The sequence below is a fragment of the Seriola aureovittata genome, chromosome 14 (genome assembly GCF_021018895.1).
Source record: "Seriola aureovittata isolate HTS-2021-v1 ecotype China chromosome 14, ASM2101889v1, whole genome shotgun sequence".
NCBI lineage: Eukaryota > Metazoa > Chordata > Actinopteri > Carangiformes > Carangidae > Seriola > Seriola aureovittata.
In genome coordinates, this window is record NC_079377.1 from 10862490 (window position 1) to 10880741 (window position 18252).

The window sequence follows — 18252 nt, forward strand, 5'->3', positions numbered from 1 at the left end:
CCTCACCTTTCATTCCTATCACATGATCTTCAGCGGCAGATGGGGTTTGCCCACTTGCCATGAAATGTGCATGTGCAAAATTTCCATCTCCTCTGAGCTCTATAAGGACTTCTTGTTTACATTTTTTCACCAACAATGTGATATGATCAAAAGCTCCAGAACAGCTACTAAATGGAAAGAACAATGAATTTTGAAACTCCAACATATGTTTCATTCAGAACAGGTTTTATACACATCTTAGCATGTTTATGAATTAAGGTTATTCCATAAAATCTCAACTGTCTGACAGAACAAAACATTGTTGTGGGTTTTTTTTTAAGTGGTAACAGAAATTCTAATAGGAGTTATTACTGTTAACACAAACTAAATATTCTTTTCCACTTATTATAAAAGAACTGTAACTTAAGCAATGTTAGTACAGGAAATACAAGAGACCACAAGAAATAAAGCACTGAATAACATTTATTGCACACGTGTAAGGCAGGTGCCATTAATCAGTGTAGATAAAAGATGTTGCAATGAAAAGTGTAAAATATAACCTCTGATACCTGGTAACCACATACACACTGGATCATCATTACTGCCCCGAGTCTTTATCAACAGTTCAGTAAGCCCACTGATACTCAACATCCAGGACTGCAGCACATCTGTTCACATACATATGAGGTTTCAATTGCTTTTTCGGTGAAAGGCAACAGTGTTAAGTAGCTAATGATGTAGACATGTGGTAAACCAAGACTGAGGTAGATATTCAACGAAACAAAGATTTTCAAAAACACACATTTAAAATCACTCGGCACAATATGAGCTTATATAAAGGAGCAGAGATGAGTAACAGAGAGAGCAGCAGGCAGACATTTTTTAATCCAAGGGACCATGCTGAGAGGCTGATCCATATTCCCCCTCATTACAAGCTTATTTACAAGATTAGATTATATGTGGCAACAGGATCAGGTTACGTTACTGTAAAAACAATCAGCCAAAAATGAAAGATGTGGATGTGTAAAACTGGTGTTATTGTTTTAAGTGAATTTTGCATTATCTCACAAATCGTATCTTTAGAAGTAAAACGGCATTTCATTTGAAGGATGCTTCAACCTGCAACACCTCCATCCTTAGTTTGCTTTCATCTGACATTTTCCACTTAGAATAAATGGATTTTAACTTGGAGAGCTGTGAAATGGCTGGCACCAAATTGCCAGTGAAGTGGGCTGTGACATCAGCAGCCTTTTTCTTTTTTGTTCTCCCTAGTTATCATTCTGTTTAGCTAAATTGAAGTCACAAACTAATGCACATTAATATCAATTCCAGCTAAATTCAATATATGCAGAGAGCTGGTCTCTCATCAGTGCACCAAAAAGTTCAGATCCCATTAGTTTGCTGATGCTGTCTCATTTGAATTTGGTCAAGGTCGGCGTTATTGTCTCCAAGGGGAACCCATTAAGCCGAATATGAAAATTAGGGTGATGAAAGGACAGAGGCCAATAGAAAGAAAGGATTTCATGAAGCCTATAACCCAAAGAAAGATTGTTTTCCATTCACATTACAAGCAATGACAAAATAAATACATATCCAGCAGGGGGCTCTTTCAACTCACAAATGAAGTCAGTGGCACACATTTGATTCAATACCCATCTAAAATTAGACCCACTCACGCTGATAAAATTTAACAGAGATAAAAAACCAAGTCGGCATGCTGAGAAAATATAAAACAAAAAATCCTCTGCAGCATCAGAATAAATGTGAATCATAATTTACATGTGTAAGAGAAGCATGATGACTTTCTATGATGTGAGACATGAAGTGAAAAGAAAAAAAAAGTGTCAAACAGATCTTAAAGGATGAAATTCAGATAGAACTGAGTTCTTAGCGTCACAAAAGTTCAGATACACCCACAGAACTTTTCAAACATTAATCACAGCAGGAGACTTAAAAGGGAACTTAAAGCCTTTGAGTCGAACTTTCATTAAACAGCGCTCAAAATGAAAGCATGAACAGAATAATATACGCTACAGGCTCATTAATATTTTCTGCTAAATAAAACTTTGTTGTTTAGTGTGATAAAGTTTAGGTTAGATTTTAAATGAACAAATTGTGCATTTCCATGACAATCTTCAAAAAGGGCATGAATTAAAATGCAGAATATGAATGCTGGGAACTTTTTTCTTTCTGTCTTGAAGAAGTTCTGCATATTTTCAGTGTGATTGTCCTCAGTAAGATATTCAGCCCATCACATGTGACTTTCTGAAGAAGATATATCATAAGGCCTGTTTAGGTGAAGCTGACTCAAAGCTTTCTGAAATTACATTTAAATGAACCTGAAACCTGTTAAAGCAAATAAATAAATAAATCAAATAAACTCCAGTCTTAAGACACCCCCAAACCCGACAGTACATAGTGACACACAGTGCTGGTCAGTGAGTGAAAAACCAGGATGTACACCATGATACTGTTAAAACAAACGACAAAAAGTTCAAGTATGTTTATGAGTATAATGGTTCACCAGAATAAGAAGTCTGAAGTTGTAGTGTAGTAGTCCGATTTCCTTTGTGTGGCTGAAAATCAAAAATATACAAATAAACCAGAGGAATCATCATACACGACACTATGTAAACAATATACGTTAATAATTATCTCAAACACAAAAACTCATCAACATCTGCAGTGATGTATGAGCGAGAACAAAAGTGAGAACCTTAATGTATCATTACAACGACACATTAAGCTTATGCTTATGTACTGTAATTATATTGTCAGGTCCCATCATAAGCCCCATTAGACAAGAAAAGAGAGAAGGAAAAAAAAACACAGTCACTCATTCAACTTATTTACAGATCAGACCAACAGTAACAGTGAATGTGAGGTCACATCACACTCTTTAAACAAATACGACAACGTTTAAAGTACATTCTTCTCATGTGGAAAAATCTGTCCTTGATGTCTGTGCCTTACAGTGTCAGACAAACAGTATGAGTTGTAAATTTTTGTGTTACAAATATATGGCAAACTTCACTTATGAGCGCTCAGTGCCGACGCATAACCTACACAAAATAGGAAAACATCTTTATCAATGATTATACTGCAGATTCTTTTAAAAAATGATTATCATTCACACTGCAAATGTGTCAAAAAAAAGTTGCAGTAATCCAAAAATGTATTAATTCACCTCCTAATAATAATATTACTGTCTACTTACTGACTTTAGAAGAACACGCTTAAAATAAATCATTTCCATATTAGACACATCTGCTGCCCTTTGGTTGCATAAGGTGTTTCAAAAATCAGCAATTTTCTTCCACCTACATGTAAAACGAGCATATTCATTCAGTTAATCTCTCTCTCGCGCTCTCTCTCTCTCTCTCACACACACACACACACACAAAAGAGATGTACCTTCTGCCAGCACATTGGCTTATCTGAATAAGAACAGAGGAGTGCATAGGCATGCGCATTAAGGAGACAAACAAATAATTAAGATCATGTTTTCAGACAGGACTGAACTTGTCATTTCATGGTCTTGAATGGCATAATTAGAGTTGACAAGGAATGCATTAAATCACAGTAGGGGGATGTGAAAACAAGAAATAACTTAAAAGCACGGTAATGAAAATAATATAAAACTCAAAGGTTTGCCATTTCATTCAAAAACAAACCCAACAGCAATCCCAGAAGAACAAAAACCCCGACTGCATCCAAATGTTATTGTAAAGTGAACAAAAAGAGGTCAGTTGTGAGTCTGTCTGATAAACCGGATCTGAGGAAGATGTCAGATACAGTTTTCCTGCTCCGCGGCTGCTGCACTGAGCTCGGAGCTGGACGTCTGTCTTCCAACTAGCCCAAAACCACTCTGCTGGGTTCATAAGGATGGAAGGAGGCAGTCACTGGGGTCACACGTCCCAGGAGGTCCACGGGGCCCTGGAGAGCCAGGAGGGCCTGAAGAGGTGATCCCAGGAGGGCCTTGACAGAGAATTAGACATTATTGATTCCTGTGCTGAAATGCACTTTATCATTGTTCAGTAGAGCTTTCCATTAGTGATAAAACAGGCAGGCAGACGCTCCCTCACACAAACACACACAGTCATCACTGGCTCTCTTAGTGAAGATGTGTGACATACTGTATGGAAGTATATACTCATACATGGCTGGTTTAAATCCAAAATGTTACAGGATACTTTATATTGATATCTATCCTTTCATCTATCTATCTATCTATCTATCTATCTAATAATATGTTACTGTGATATTAATTCTAGCTATAATGCCTGCACTAACTTCTACTTAACATTATCATTTTCCCTTAACACAGCCTAACTTCAACCGCAACCCATAATGTTTTTCACTTTAACACCAACAAGCATTTCTAGCATGTTTCCTTTTTTTCCTCAAAAGCTGGATATCTCATTTACACTTAATACATTTTTTAATTTCACTGTAATGACACTAACGGACAGAGAAAATACATTTCCTCACTCTCTAATATGGCGAGGTCATCATGGCAGACATTAGTATCTCATGTTACTTAGCAACAGCTTGTAGAGGTGGAGAGGCAGTTGAACGTCAGTCCCTTGTCTCTCACATCGTGTCCGTACAGTACAAACACGAATACAAGCAACACTTTCATTTTCTTTTCAACGTGTCTTTGTAAGCCTGTAAAAAACAACCCTCCACTGCAATCCAGCCTAGGAAGTGTCCATTGCATCAGTCAGAGCAGTCACAGCTGGAGGGAGCTCTTCTACAGCTCGTACAAAAAGAAGCACAGACACTGCTCCTTTCCCTCCCTGTGAAAACACAATTTGCCCTTTCCTCACCGCCACATCCGTCTCCTCTAACTGCTTGCACACAAACTGCTGTGGACACTGAAAGGTACACAGAACAATCAAAAATCTTTTTACCCTCCAATTATTTAAATTAGCGTTCAGGCGACAACTTTGGCTGGCTGCTTACAGCTGCTAGCTTAACCCTGCTAATTAGCTACAGAACAGCACATAACTAATGCACCACAGGTGGGCATGACTTAGCAACAGCACCATCAGGAGTAATTACCATCAAAGTCGGTTACAAAGAGAGATGATGCAAAGACAGCAATTGGAGGTTGTGGCCTGTCAGGAGGACTTTTACCGTCTGCCTGTCTTCTGTATGTGACTCATACATCCTATTCCTCATGAACCCTCCTCAAGTACAGACTGTCGCTCATTATGATGGCCAAGTGACAGAAATTTTTGGTTGGTAGAAATAATATTTCATTGTCCAGAGACATGTAAATCTAAATGCAAAGGGGAAACGTAGAACAGCACATTCATTTTGTTCAAGTACTTCCCAACTCTCCCCAAGATGCGACTACAGCTGAAGTCTAACCCCACCCGATGTGCCGAAGGTGCTTCCTATCTCTATGCGGCCCTAGAGAGGATGTCTTCCACCAGCCGTGATTTGTTCTCTCCAGAGGAGCCACAGCTAGGTCCCCTTTTCCCTACACATCTATTATGCACATAGATAGATACAGTAGGTTGAGTGACTTCAGGTTCAATGATAAACTCCTACAGTCACACACTGGAAGTCAGTGAGGTAATCCCATTTCTCATCGCTCCATCAGGGTAAAGGGAGTTATTTTTTAGTTCACAGGACCAGGGGACAAGCTGACAACTTGAGTTGTGTTCAGTGAAACTTTTGTCCATGACAACACCAACTTTACAGTCAGCGCTCCGTTACTGCAGCATTTTCTCCTCTTTTGGGGTCCCTGAGTTTTGGAAAACATAGTGCAATCTGGGAGCTGTGTTAATCTCCAGCATGCTGAATTACCAAATGAAGGGTGAAATAGAATTTCAGGTTTGAGATGTGACACAACCCCAGCTCTCTGATAGCATAGTGACATACACTACACTTTCCTCCTTTTAGTGGACAGTTAGAAAAACACTTGCAGATGTGGCGGAAACAGGGTTGTCAATGCAGTTCCTGGTCATTCTGCGACAAATATGACACAAATACTGTGTTTTCTGTTGCTTATGGTTATTGTGTGGCCAGGTGGCAGTAAAACTATATCTGTATTATTCACTTGATGTTATTTTTTTAACTTTAAATTCTGTCAAAATTCTTGATATTAAGATTTACAGCAGGATTAATTTAATGTTTTTAGGCACCAGTAAAGATGAAAAAACGTCTAGAATGGAAAGGAAAAGAGCACAAAGCACTTCCTCTGGGAGCAGTCTTCACTGGTGCCTGCTCCTGACTGTTCTGTAGATTTATTGCACAAAATCACTCCTTCCTTTCTTGCACTTTGTCTGCTCAACCAGTAGCTCAAGTCTCCATGTGATCACGTCCAAAACACATAAATTTTATAAAATGAAGTGCTCTAGCCAGGATGCCTCGAAGTCCAATGTGGTGTTCTTACCTGGTGGCCCCATGACTCCTGGATCTCCCGGTAACCCCAGACCAAGCTGGCCTCGTTCTCCTTTCTGACCCCGGTACCCTGCAGACAGACACAACACTTTGGCTGAATACAAGTACTGCAAAGATGAAGCCGATCTGCGTGGTGTCATCTTTACGGACTGTGTAGCACAGTTAGTAAGATTAGTACGAATACCATAACATGTTAAAATCCAAGGACTGTCAAGATGGGGACACACTTTTGTAACCTCTGTATCTGCGCAGCGACTCCGACATCACAGATTAGCTTCTCGATGATATAAACATCATCAACATGATGACAATGTCAGGCATCAAGTCTGCACTTATGCTGAGAGAAGCAGCCTTTGTAGTTGATGTAGAAATAGGCTACTCTGGATTTCCAGTTTCAATCCTAAACCTCTTAATAATAAAAAATAAGAACTGACATTCTGTCAAAATAAAAATCGTCAAACAAGCCATCTGTGCATTAGTGTTCGAAGAAGGCGGTGTTGTGGGCTTGTACGGCTTTCTGTCTTTGAAGATTTCAAAACCGAGCAATAGTCTTTTTCAATCATGGGTCAGACGCGGGTCACTAGAGGCATTCAGGAAGTGACAAGAGAGGCATAATCAAAGGTGGATTCATTCTATAGAAAACAAACAGATGCAACAGATGCAGGAAACAATCATGTCTCTTCATGACAACTAGACTCGATGATGATAAAGTAAAAAAAAAAAATGTAATTCTCTGCCAGAACATAAACACGATCATAAAATGAAATAAAAGCTAGTGCAGAGAAGCTCAGCCTTTTTCTATTTGGCTGCAGAGAGAAAACTAGATTACATCTAAGATGAAAAAAGAAGTGTTGGCGAACACACGCACATGCTTAGTTCGTCAAAAAAGGTGGTAAAAAATGTGCAATAATCTTCAAGTCAGGCCAGCAAGCTTTCTCACTCCATGCAAAGCCGGTAAGTCTTTACATTTCAAAAACAGCAGCATACCAAGTAAGAATGTGTGGGGCTGTGAAAATATTTCCCCATGAGGCACTTAAAGTAATGGAGTCTCAGGACCAGCAGTTGCATGGAGTGCATCAGAAACATTGAAAGGAGTATCAAGCTTTGCACCGCCTGCCCCAAAGGGGAAATGCTTCAATGCTTACATGTCAGAGAAAATCTCAGAAAAAAGGCTTATGAACGCCTCAAAACTGAGTCTCAAAGAGAGAGGGGCTATCCACACATTGTCGCAATAATGAGACTTCTTTCAACACTCACAGAGCCTGGGGCATTCATTCAGGGAGGAGACGTACCATGGAGAAAAGAACTGTACCTTAAGCAAAAAAAAAAAAAACTGAATAGCACACAGGGCAATAAGCTTGGCTGGCATGCTGGACTGGTGCACACTGATAAATTGAAAATGGCATACTGTGTCGGTACATGGTTTAAAACAAACTGTTTTGAGGGGCACTAATGGACAAAACACATTAGTAAAAAATAATATTGCCACAGAGTGGTTTTTCAGACTTGATTGACAGGATTGCAGTTTTGCACCTGTTGTACACTGTTGTATACAGTATGAACAGCAATATCTATTTATTCATACTTTGCCTTACCAAAAAAACACCTTTCTTTGAGCAGCTGCTCCATCACAGACCAATTACTGTTGGATATTTACTGACATTTTCATATTGTACAGCACAAAGCAGAGCAGCTCTGAAACACAGAGTTTATATCCTGATATAATAAAAGACACTTTGTTTAAGTCAGTATCAATAAATATACAGAATGCACTGAAATACAAAATAAAAAATGAATGTTAAAACAACAAAACTTGAATTTATGAAATATGCACTTAACACACAATGACTTACATCAGTGAGTATTTCCATTATGATCTCAGAAGTAAAAGATGAATAGAATGACCAATCAATTACAACAAAAGAGGGAAAAATAACAAAAAAGAAATGATGCTCTTCAACATGCATCCTTATGGGTATTCTCTAACAGCTTGAGACTTTCACCATTGTGAAATCAAACCATGAGGAAAAAAAGACTGTGAATCCAACAGAGGGGTTATTTTTCTCCATAAACAATTCATTTTGGCATATTGGAGAAGAAGTCAAATTGGATATTCCAGAGGAGCACAGTCTCCAGCGGAGGATGACGAGAAATAATGAGGAAATATTACCTCAAACTCTCTCCCCAGCTGAGTGGAGGCACAAGTCAACAAAGAAAAAATTAAGAAGTTGTTGAATTTTTGATTTATCAAGGGAAATAACTTTCCTCTTTATTTTCAATAAATATTTATTGCAAAGCTGCATTAAGAATCACCTATAAAACACGTTTGAAGCATAAAAAAATTAAACAAGCAGAACAAAATCCAAGACGTGTAATGCGAGTGGCATTAACACAGCACAAATACTACTTTTACTATATTATTCATGAATGAAAGAAGCATTTTATATTATAGCAGTGGGTTAACGTGTAAATGGTCTTGAATAATGTGAGGTAGATACAAAGCTTAAAGAGAAAGGCCGATGCAATGTCTTGATCTGCACCAACACGTAACACGCTCCTCCCTTTCCAAAGTTAAGATACCGTAGTTCTGCTGCGGACACAATAGAAATTCTAGGCAAGTTTGAGGTATAATGCCTGACCAGCAAACCATCAATGCTGCATGAGCAGTCAGGAAGTTGTGTCAGTTTGATAAAGAATGTTCACCCGCTTTCCTGACTATGCTCCTTTTATATTTTAGGAGCTTTCTTTCCTGGAGTGAGGTATCAATACTGTGGCTCTTTCCTGTCCGCACTGATAATACTTTCTCTTATTCAGAGCCAATTCTTCGTTTGTCTTCATATTTCCCAGAGAGCCGCTGTGCACCACACTCCTGGCCTTTCCTCTGCTTCCCGCCCCTCAGTCTGCATTGATATGTGGGTGTAAGCAAGAGAAAAATACCCATGAATCCCTACAAAATGCAAGCGTTAGCCTACATTGGTGCCCTCACCCCAACCCAGCCAGTTACCAATGTCAACTCTTTGCATGCAGAAAAACATCTTAAACTGAGTTCATGCCAACCTGCAGCCCTGGTTTTATAATAGTAAATGCTGCCTCCTTTAAAAAAAAAAAAAAAGGTTACATGTGTGATACAGCATATGCTGGTTGGACTAATTGGTATATTTAAAGCACCAAGGAGCCGTACACATATGCCATGGCTACATAAACATTCAATTACATCAGGCAACAAATGGTTAATCAAGTTTCAAAAACAGTTTTCAAAAATAAAGAATGTTATTTCTTATTCATATTGTAACAGAAGTGGTTATTTTTCTGAGGTTGTGTTACGGTCCAGCAGTTCCGCCTTCCAACTTTAGCTCCTACCTTGAAGACCAGGAGGTCCAGGCTCTCCTGGCGGGCCTGGCAATCCGTCCTTGCCAGGAGGTCCTGGAGGCCCTTGGACCTGTGAAGCTAAGATGCCTGAAGGTGTCTTCTGAAGCATGGCAGCGCTCGACAGCTTCTCTGCAAGGTAAGAAAAATAAAAACTTCAAATGTAAAATGCTTAGAGATGACACAAGGGAGAAAACGCAGAATATAGATGGACAGAATGGTACCTTCAAGGACCCTCAATACTTCATTTCGAATAAACATTTTGAGTTCCTCCATGAAGCCGGGATCACCCTGTGTGTACAGAGAATAACATGAAATTCACTGAAGAATTGCTACACAAAAAAAAAACATTTAGGAGACGGAAACAGTAACTAAACTTTCATTCATATAGTGAACATGGCATGAAAATCAAGAAGATACCTGTCATATACAGACGAGTGATAAATTACAGGAAAAATGAGTAGAAGCAGGATCACAATGTCTCCATCCATAGGGCACGAGGGGGCACTGAATGGTTTGATGAGTATGAAGATGATGTGAATCAGCACCACCATCAAAACACCTGACTAAGATACTTCATGGTGATTTTTCCTTTAATTTGTCACAGGTCTGTATCACAAATTTCATCTATAAAAGGTCATGGAAATCATGCTGACGGACTGATTACTGCTAATATTCTGATTTCTTCAGCTCTTAACTATTCTTAACTCTGAACTATTCAGTGAAAACTCAGCTTGCATTATAATGTAACATCTGTACCTTAAACCCAGCTGGAAATAAAATGGATTCATTCAGAGAATATTAAATTTGGCATTATACATCTATAAAGAGATTTCTAGGTGTTTCTTTATGTCCAGATGTGCACTTAACAGGAAAAGTATAGCTTGTCATGGTTCTTTCTGGCTCTAAATGTATGTAACATCAAAGCCAATATATAACATATATGCTCTCGCACTCAAAGGATTTAAGAAACCCAGAATAACATGGTTTAAAAAAGAAAGTATACTTTATGTCAGTCATGTGAACCCTTCTCAACTGCGCTGTTAGATCTTTCCAGGGCTGCATCAGTAGCAATGGCAAACAACTACAGCCTTGGACCTTGAATCTTTGCATTCAAAACAGTTTTTCATCTCTGCTGTGAATGTTATATAACTGTTGTGACTGCGTACAGTATGTGTAAAATGTCTGTGACACACGGAGGTGTTTTCACTGCTCTGCAGATCTCTAGGCACGCCCACATATCTCTGTCTTTCTCTCTGTCTCCATCTCTCTCCCTCTCTGACCTTCTGTTGCGCCTAGATGATCAGGAGTGGGAAGTGTTGAGCAGAAAGAGAACAGCAACCTCCCTTGCACAGCCTTGTTTGATGTTTCATGCAGAAATCTGTGGCTGCACCATTTTCCACACAGGGAAGTGAACTAGTTACACAAGCTCATGCAGGGGGTAGGCTGATTAAGGCTTTAATCATCTGCGAATACAGTCTTTGTTTGCGCTGAGGAATTTGCTAATTTACAACTTACCCGGAGATTTACACTGTCCAGCTGTCCTGGAGGGCCAGGATCACCTTTTTGGCCTTGTGGTCCGATCGGTCCAATGGGGCCAGGATCACCTGGGCGACCTCTCTCACCTTGAACACCTCTTTCTCCGGGAATCCCTGCATCACCCTGTGTTACAGCAGCACAGACTTAGCTCTATATAATACTAAAAGACATTTTGCATCATACAGATCAAGATAAAAAAATCACTGACTGGCAAAAGCTACAGCACAGTCATTATAATTTTTAGCTCTTACTCATACCCAACTGTATCACTTAACATGCAGTACACAGCGACCCATTTCTCTTAATGTGTCCAGTCAGTCACCTGTCCTGGAGTTCTGTTGCCAAATATAAAGCTAAAAGCCTCATTCTGCATCCTCCATTACCAGCATTTGCAATAGATTACTGCAGAAGTGTGACAGAGCTCTTTAATTTTGCCTTGCAAATACAACAGGAAACTGTACTGAGCGTTAAATGCCTTTATCCAGTGCTTATGTGCTTGTGGGGATTAGTCATATTTGTGCTGAAGTGAAGACTTTCATTACTATTCATCAAAACCTTTTTTTTTGTGCATTATAGTCTGTGCCATAAAAACAGCTTCTTTTTAGGAAAACAGTCATGATACTACTTACACGTTCTCCTTTGGATCCTCTGTCCCCTGCTCTACCTGTAGCTCCCTTAGAAGTAAGAGCAGAAAAATGTATTTTAAGGCTTTGTTGTAGACAAAAACGTAAACTGGAATGCGAATAATTGGAAAAAGAAATTATGCCACCCCTGAAGCTTTTCATCCACGCAGAGTATTGATGTTCAGTAACATGCAGGGGCAGACAAAAAACTCCATTATTCTAATCTGTAGACGTGAAGCTGAGATTAGTATTATTTAAAACCACCATATTGGCATGTTGCTCATATTTACTCTAATATTTGCAGAACTTTCTGTTTTGTTGTCTGAGAAAAAAAAAAAAAAAACTGAGCGAGCTTTTCTTGAATTACCTGACTTTGAGAGATGTACTTTTTTTCAGATGACTGTGCATTGATTGCTTCTTACTCAGCTCAGGTGTATTGTATTGTATAATATCTCCCTGTATAGGGTTTCACCTTCTGCAATGTCACGGCTCCTCTGTATCACTCCTGTTTTGTTTTAGAAATGCCTGCTTTCCCACCAGCTGTCTCTACTGTATGGAGGCGCAGGGAGAGAAAATACCTGTCTCTGGCTTCATGTCACAACATCTTGTGTCTTCCAATCCCTCCCTGTCACTACTCATTGCTTCCCTTTACTGCGCACACAGCAATACCTCTGGGAGCATCTTTGTATCAATTTCCTGCTGGATTACAGGAGCCATGCAAAAGACAATCTGGCATGATGTGGTTTTAAAGCGGGCATCTCTTTGTGATGCTGTTCTCCCCTGCCTGCTTTAATCTGCAGTACTCTGTATTCCCCAGTGCCTGATGGGAGGCTTAAATCTATCATCTTGCCCACTGAAATATGCTTCCCTGAGCATTACATTAAACCTCAAAGCAGTGTGCAACGAATCTGGGTATAGGAGCAAAGCCACCTGCTAGATGGCACTGTTGTCCCACCACAAAGTCAAGCACCATGGCAGAAAGACATGAGAATGAAACTGTAGAAAAGGCTCTGTGCAATAGTGAGATTTTGATGGAAGAATATTAACCAATAATAATGAGAAAACAATAAACTCTTGGGGCTGTCATTAAGGTGTAAGGTGAAAAAATCTTGTAAATCAAGGAGCAAAACAGAAATATTCATAGTCAATCCATTTTGGGTATTAGATTGTATAATGTGCTGAGAATGGCTATTCATGGCAGATCTGTTCTTCATGCTGTGAGCCCATTCTGTGTGATTATGTAGTAAATAGCGTATAATAAATTAGATCAGTCACCTAAAAACAGACTTTGCTGCAGTATTTGTTTCAATTTTAGCCAGGTTCATCAGGCAGGAAAATGCACATTTAATCTAAGTGTCTACTGCCCTCTATTACAAACATTTTATCATTGCCTGAAAGCATTAACTGTATAATTAGGGTAAAAAGACTAAAAGTCAACAAAGCCTTAAATCTGCAGGATTCCATTTAGTTTTTATCGTTAAAATCTCAAATATGCAAATAGGTTTAATGCACTCAGGATGCTGTAGCTTTTGGCGGGGGGGTGGGGGTGGGGGGGACGGGGGTGGTGAGAATAAAAATCTGCTGTGCCATCTTTCTGTAGCTCGGCTGATGTAAAGCACTTTCTATAAGGGGATTTGCAGCGTGTTCGCACAACTCACCTTGTATCCAGGAGTTCCGTCTTTTCCAGGTCTGCCCTGCTCAAGGAGCGCAACACAAACAAAGACATTTTGTATCAGCTCCCACCTTCGATTGGATCAGCACTGTTGCACTCCTAGTAATCTCCACAGTTAATGAGATATCTCAACCAAGGGATAATGATCCTGATTGCTGTGCGAACACTGTTCCATTGTGAGCTTACAGGGAAAATTACAGAAACCATCTCTGATGGTAATTACATAGAAGAATGTAATCATCTATAGGACAACTGAGTGCTAACATATTTTATCCATATTGTCCTTGAATCATGTTCTTTTTTCTCATGTAATGGTAAAACAACCTGCTGATATACAGTGAAGGAACAGTGTGTTATTCGAAGCCATATTTCCAACCTGGACATTACTGGAATGTTCTTTGGCATCATCTACTTGTGATTATAAAGCGAAGAGCAACAGATTTCATGTAGCATCCTTACAGCAACACCTTGGGGTCCCTCGGGCCCTGGGAATCCTGTCTCTCCGAGCGGCCCCCTCTCACCCTGTCAGAGAACAGAGACAGCCGATGTGTCAGTCGGCAGTGACAAAGGAATGACGCGTGGATTGACAGCTCAAAGAGAGTTAGATGCTGCATCTCACCGGCTCTCCTGGGATCCCTGGCTCTCCACGAGTGCCGGACTTCCCCTGTCAATCACAAACACAGGAAGAGAACAGACCGTGTTTGACAGGTCCTCAATGGTGTCATATCTACTGCACCTCTGCAACCTCCCATTTATTTTATAGCAACCAGCTGCTACTATAGCTCCACAGAAAATCCACTGTACATACCACAGGTCTATATCCGAGCTCTTAAAGGAAGGAGTGTGGTGTTATGGCACTTTTGTTTTGATAGCTGCTATTCTGAGTGCTTCATGAAACATCATCGACTTGTTGCCAGCAGCAGACTTAAACAACACAGACTGATCATGGAGGAGCATGAGTCAAGGTAAATTAATCAAGAAAAACCTCCCAAAAAAAACTAAACTCACTTACTTGAGGACCTGCTATCCCGGATGGACCAGGAAAACCAATATCGCCCTGAAAGAAACCCAACAACATGTGTCAGTAAGAAGGCATACACATGAAGAATACACATAAATCACTTTCATGTGAAGCGGACACATTTGTAGTGATATCAGAAACTGCCTAAACCTGGGTATAATGAATGCTCCTGGGCACCTCAGTGTTTCTAACAAATGCACTATACGCTGTTTACTCAGAAAAATCTGAAATGTAGATAACAACCTTCTTACAAAGTTAAGCTACACTAAATTAAACTAAATAACCTTTGTATATGTCACACCTTTGATCGTATAACACACACACACATCAGCTCTTTCATACAGATTTAGGTACAGGAAGCTGTGAGAAGTTGCATGCAGGGCTAGTTTTGTACCATTAACATAAATGCGTCCAATAGTAGCCGTTCATTGTGCGGATGGTTAACTGTTAACATAAACACTTTAGCTTCAAACTGCCGTGGTATTACTGCATTTCCAGTTTCAAAAATTTCCACCTGAAATTAGTTCAGTCAGTGTTTCAAAAAAGAAGTGATTGAATTCTTCTTAACATAATTATTTTCCCTTAAGGTGACTCATGACTTCAACAGGAACCCATAATGTGTTTCACTTTCACACTGGCAAGCCTTTTATTTAGAGTTATTTTCAGCTGGATGTCTCATTTCAGAAAATTACACATAATATGTTCTGTAATGAGAATGAAGTAGAGAGAAAACACTTTCCTTTACTTTCTAATCAGGTTAGGTGATGGCGGATGAGAAACCTCTCTGAGCCGATACTGTCACTTACCTTGGCACCAGGTAGCCCTTCCAGCCCGGGTAAACCCATGGCCCCTTGTTCCCCCTGTGAGAGAAACACACAACACCTGCTCAAAAAAAGGGGCACTTCGGATAAAAACTAGGGTTGTTACTTGCCCATTTTCGCAACAAGGAATGATGCTATTTTTGGAGGGTGAGCTTGGCAAAGGACATTATTATGAGGCTGTAAGTAAACATTAGGCATAAACAAGCAAATATGGATCAAAGCTACATGAAGGCAAGTAAATGAAATTCTGCAGGAGCCAAGATTTAACACATCGTCCTTGCTCCTCTTGATATTCTCGGCCAGTTAATACAACCCTTCATGTGTCAATATGAGGATAATCCTAAGAGGACAATACTTCGACCTGAGTGTATTATATTACATGATCTATGACAGATGCTTTCACACCTTGTAGACTATAGATGGGATAGAAAAAGAGCCCCATTTGACAGTCACAATCTTAGTCGCTTTCTGCACTATAAATAGAGACCCATTCCCTGTTCTCGAGCAAGTGATGGCCTCTATCTACCACATCTTGCTCAAGCTGCCATGGAGAAATGCCATTACACTGAATAGAGGGGCAACTGGTGCTGACATAGACGGATTGTGCAGGTAATTGTCACACATGTAGATTGTCATGAATAAGCGAGTGTGGCTAAGGGGAGAGTGGGCCAGCCAGAGGATCAGCTGTGAGACGGATTGGGGCAATTCCACCACAGCACTGGAGCCACTCACACAATTTATTAAAATGTCAAATTAACATCCTGGTGAAAAATCACTGTGCAACAAAACAATAAAAAATGCAATTGGCCCTGTGAGAATAAAGAATTCGAGTCGATGCGTCAAATTGTTTCCATGTCTGTGTGGATTGTTTTCAGCCGTCAGTTTGGGGGGAGGGAGGGTGGGCATTTGAAGTGCAAGGAGGGTTCATAGGTTCCCACTGGCAAGACAATATGGTACAACAGTTTCATATTTGCTGGAGATGTGATCATTTTTTGCTGTGTGCTGGAGTTCTACTGAGAGTGGTTAAGTGCTCAGGCTTGAGGGTGTATTGACTGTGTTGGAGAGAACCACGGAGACAGTGATGGAAAGCAACTGACAACTCTGACTTCTCTATTTTTTCGGCAGCACAAAAATAGACAAATATTTCATAAAAATATATTCCAAAATGAAAAGCTTCAACTCACTGCAGGTCCTTCATCTCCTTTGGGACCCTTAAAAAAGAGGGAGAAAGGACAGATTACTCCCATGAATGTGACAACTGCTACCATAAAAATCATAAATACAGTCTGAAATGACATGTGGCTACTGTAAGTTATTGTCATTAAAATTAATAGTTTGCATCATTGCCTCACAATTTCTGTCTGTAAATCTTACATTCAATATATCTAACTGTGGCCTTTTCTCAGGCTAGATTAAAAATATCCGGTTATCACACAAGCTTTACAAACTCTGGATATGCATTTTTACATTTTCAGCATTTCAGCATTTTCGCACATTGAAAAAACAAGGAAGTATTGAAGAAGTGGGCCCCTTGTCCCTGATTAAGATGCTCTCTTATTGATTGAGCTGTTGGGCTGTGATGGATGCAGTACAGGGAGAAGCATCCTCAAGATTTAGCTGTGGTTCATGTGCATTGTGCACCGGGGATATTGGAGTGTCTATTTATTGTCACCACCTTAAGTGTTCGTTGAGGTGGATGGATCCCTGCAGGGCCTGTGAGTGAATGTCTCCCAGGACTGGACAAGATTACAAACTGTCTGATAAGGAGGAGCAGGGGGAGCTGATAAGCAAATCGGGTCGCCTCGGCTTTGCACTGTGCAGAGCAGCTGAACTTCTAAGACCATTTTGCATATCATTGATGTTGTGTGTCCTGGGGCGGGTCAGAGACACCTGTTTGAAAGTCAGGAAGCCTCTTGGCCTTCACCGACCACCAGCTCTCAATGAACATGATTGACTGTGATATAAGGGCCTCAGAAGCTGAGATAACACTGGAGGGCTGGTTAGGTTATTTGTTATTCAGCTCTCCTAGGTTCTACAGATCATACAGTATCAACATATCTATGTGGTAGTGTTTCTCCACAGCGCACTGTAGAGGATTTGCTTCAGGCTTAACAGTGATTATTCTTACCGGAGCACCAGGAGCTCCAGGGGGTCCTAAAATAGCTCCACCACTCTGAAATGACATTTCTTTACGTTATTACTACATATATTTCAATAAGGGTCAAACACATTTTAACCACAAGCACAGATTAGTTTCACAGGTATGACTGAAGGCACTGCACCATGCATTCAATGGATCACAATGACATTATCACTATCATTTGAAAAGTCTTTACCTGCAGCTTGTACAGACTACTCATCCCGTTGCCCTCCACATAGGGTACACCCTGAAACACAATCAGCAGTAAATCAGACATGTCCTCTCAGAGCCTCCTCTCACTGTTCTGTAAGTTTTAGGCACCAAGAGTCTTTACAGAAAACTGTACAGTAGGTCTGGAGCAGTTATACAGTGTTAAGCCCTTAAAAGCTACATGAGAGAGATCAATAGCTCATTTGGTGATTACACAAAGGGAGAGAAGGAAGTGCGAGAGAGTGAGAAGTGAAAAGAACAGAAAAAACTGAGAACAGTAGACTTGTCTTGATAATCCTTGAGCCAATCGTATTTAAAAAAAAAAAACGAGTGTCTCAGAAATACAAAGGAGCGCACTGATTAAAAGAGATTTGGCTATGAGAACTAGTCTAGGTAATCTAGACTTCTTGGGTATTAGACTCTAAAAGAATGTTTTTCTCATGATACATTGGTAGAGGGCAGCTATT

The 18252-nt window shown here is 40.0% G+C and overlaps 1 protein-coding gene across 4 annotated transcripts in view; it reads right to left on the minus strand.

Moving 5' to 3' along the window:
- Positions 1-444: 444 nt before the first annotated feature.
- Positions 445-18252, minus strand: part of LOC130180987 (collagen alpha-1(XIX) chain-like) — a 94860-nt gene continuing 77052 nt past the window's right edge. For 3 of the 4 annotated variants that reach the window (XM_056394698.1, XM_056394697.1, XM_056394696.1), the window contains 14 exons: positions 17772-17822; positions 17564-17608; positions 16620-16646; positions 15421-15474; positions 14606-14650; positions 14213-14257; positions 14053-14115; positions 13580-13615; positions 11928-11972; positions 11278-11421; positions 9984-10050; positions 9754-9891; positions 6386-6463; positions 445-3957 (listed from right to left, as the gene is read on the minus strand). In XM_056394698.1, the coding sequence (XP_056250673.1) occupies positions 3857-3957; positions 6386-6463; positions 9754-9891; positions 9984-10050; positions 11278-11421; positions 11928-11972; positions 13580-13615; positions 14053-14115; positions 14213-14257; positions 14606-14650; positions 15421-15474; positions 16620-16646; positions 17564-17608; positions 17772-17822 (939 nt within the window). In that variant the 3' untranslated portion in view covers positions 445-3856. Of the gene's footprint in view, positions 3958-6385; positions 6464-8035; positions 9294-9753; positions 9892-9983; positions 10051-11277; positions 11422-11927; positions 11973-13579; positions 13616-14052; positions 14116-14212; positions 14258-14605; positions 14651-15420; positions 15475-16619; positions 16647-17563; positions 17609-17771; positions 17823-18252 lie in introns of those variants that run through there. The other variant, XM_056394699.1, reaches the window with a different exon arrangement.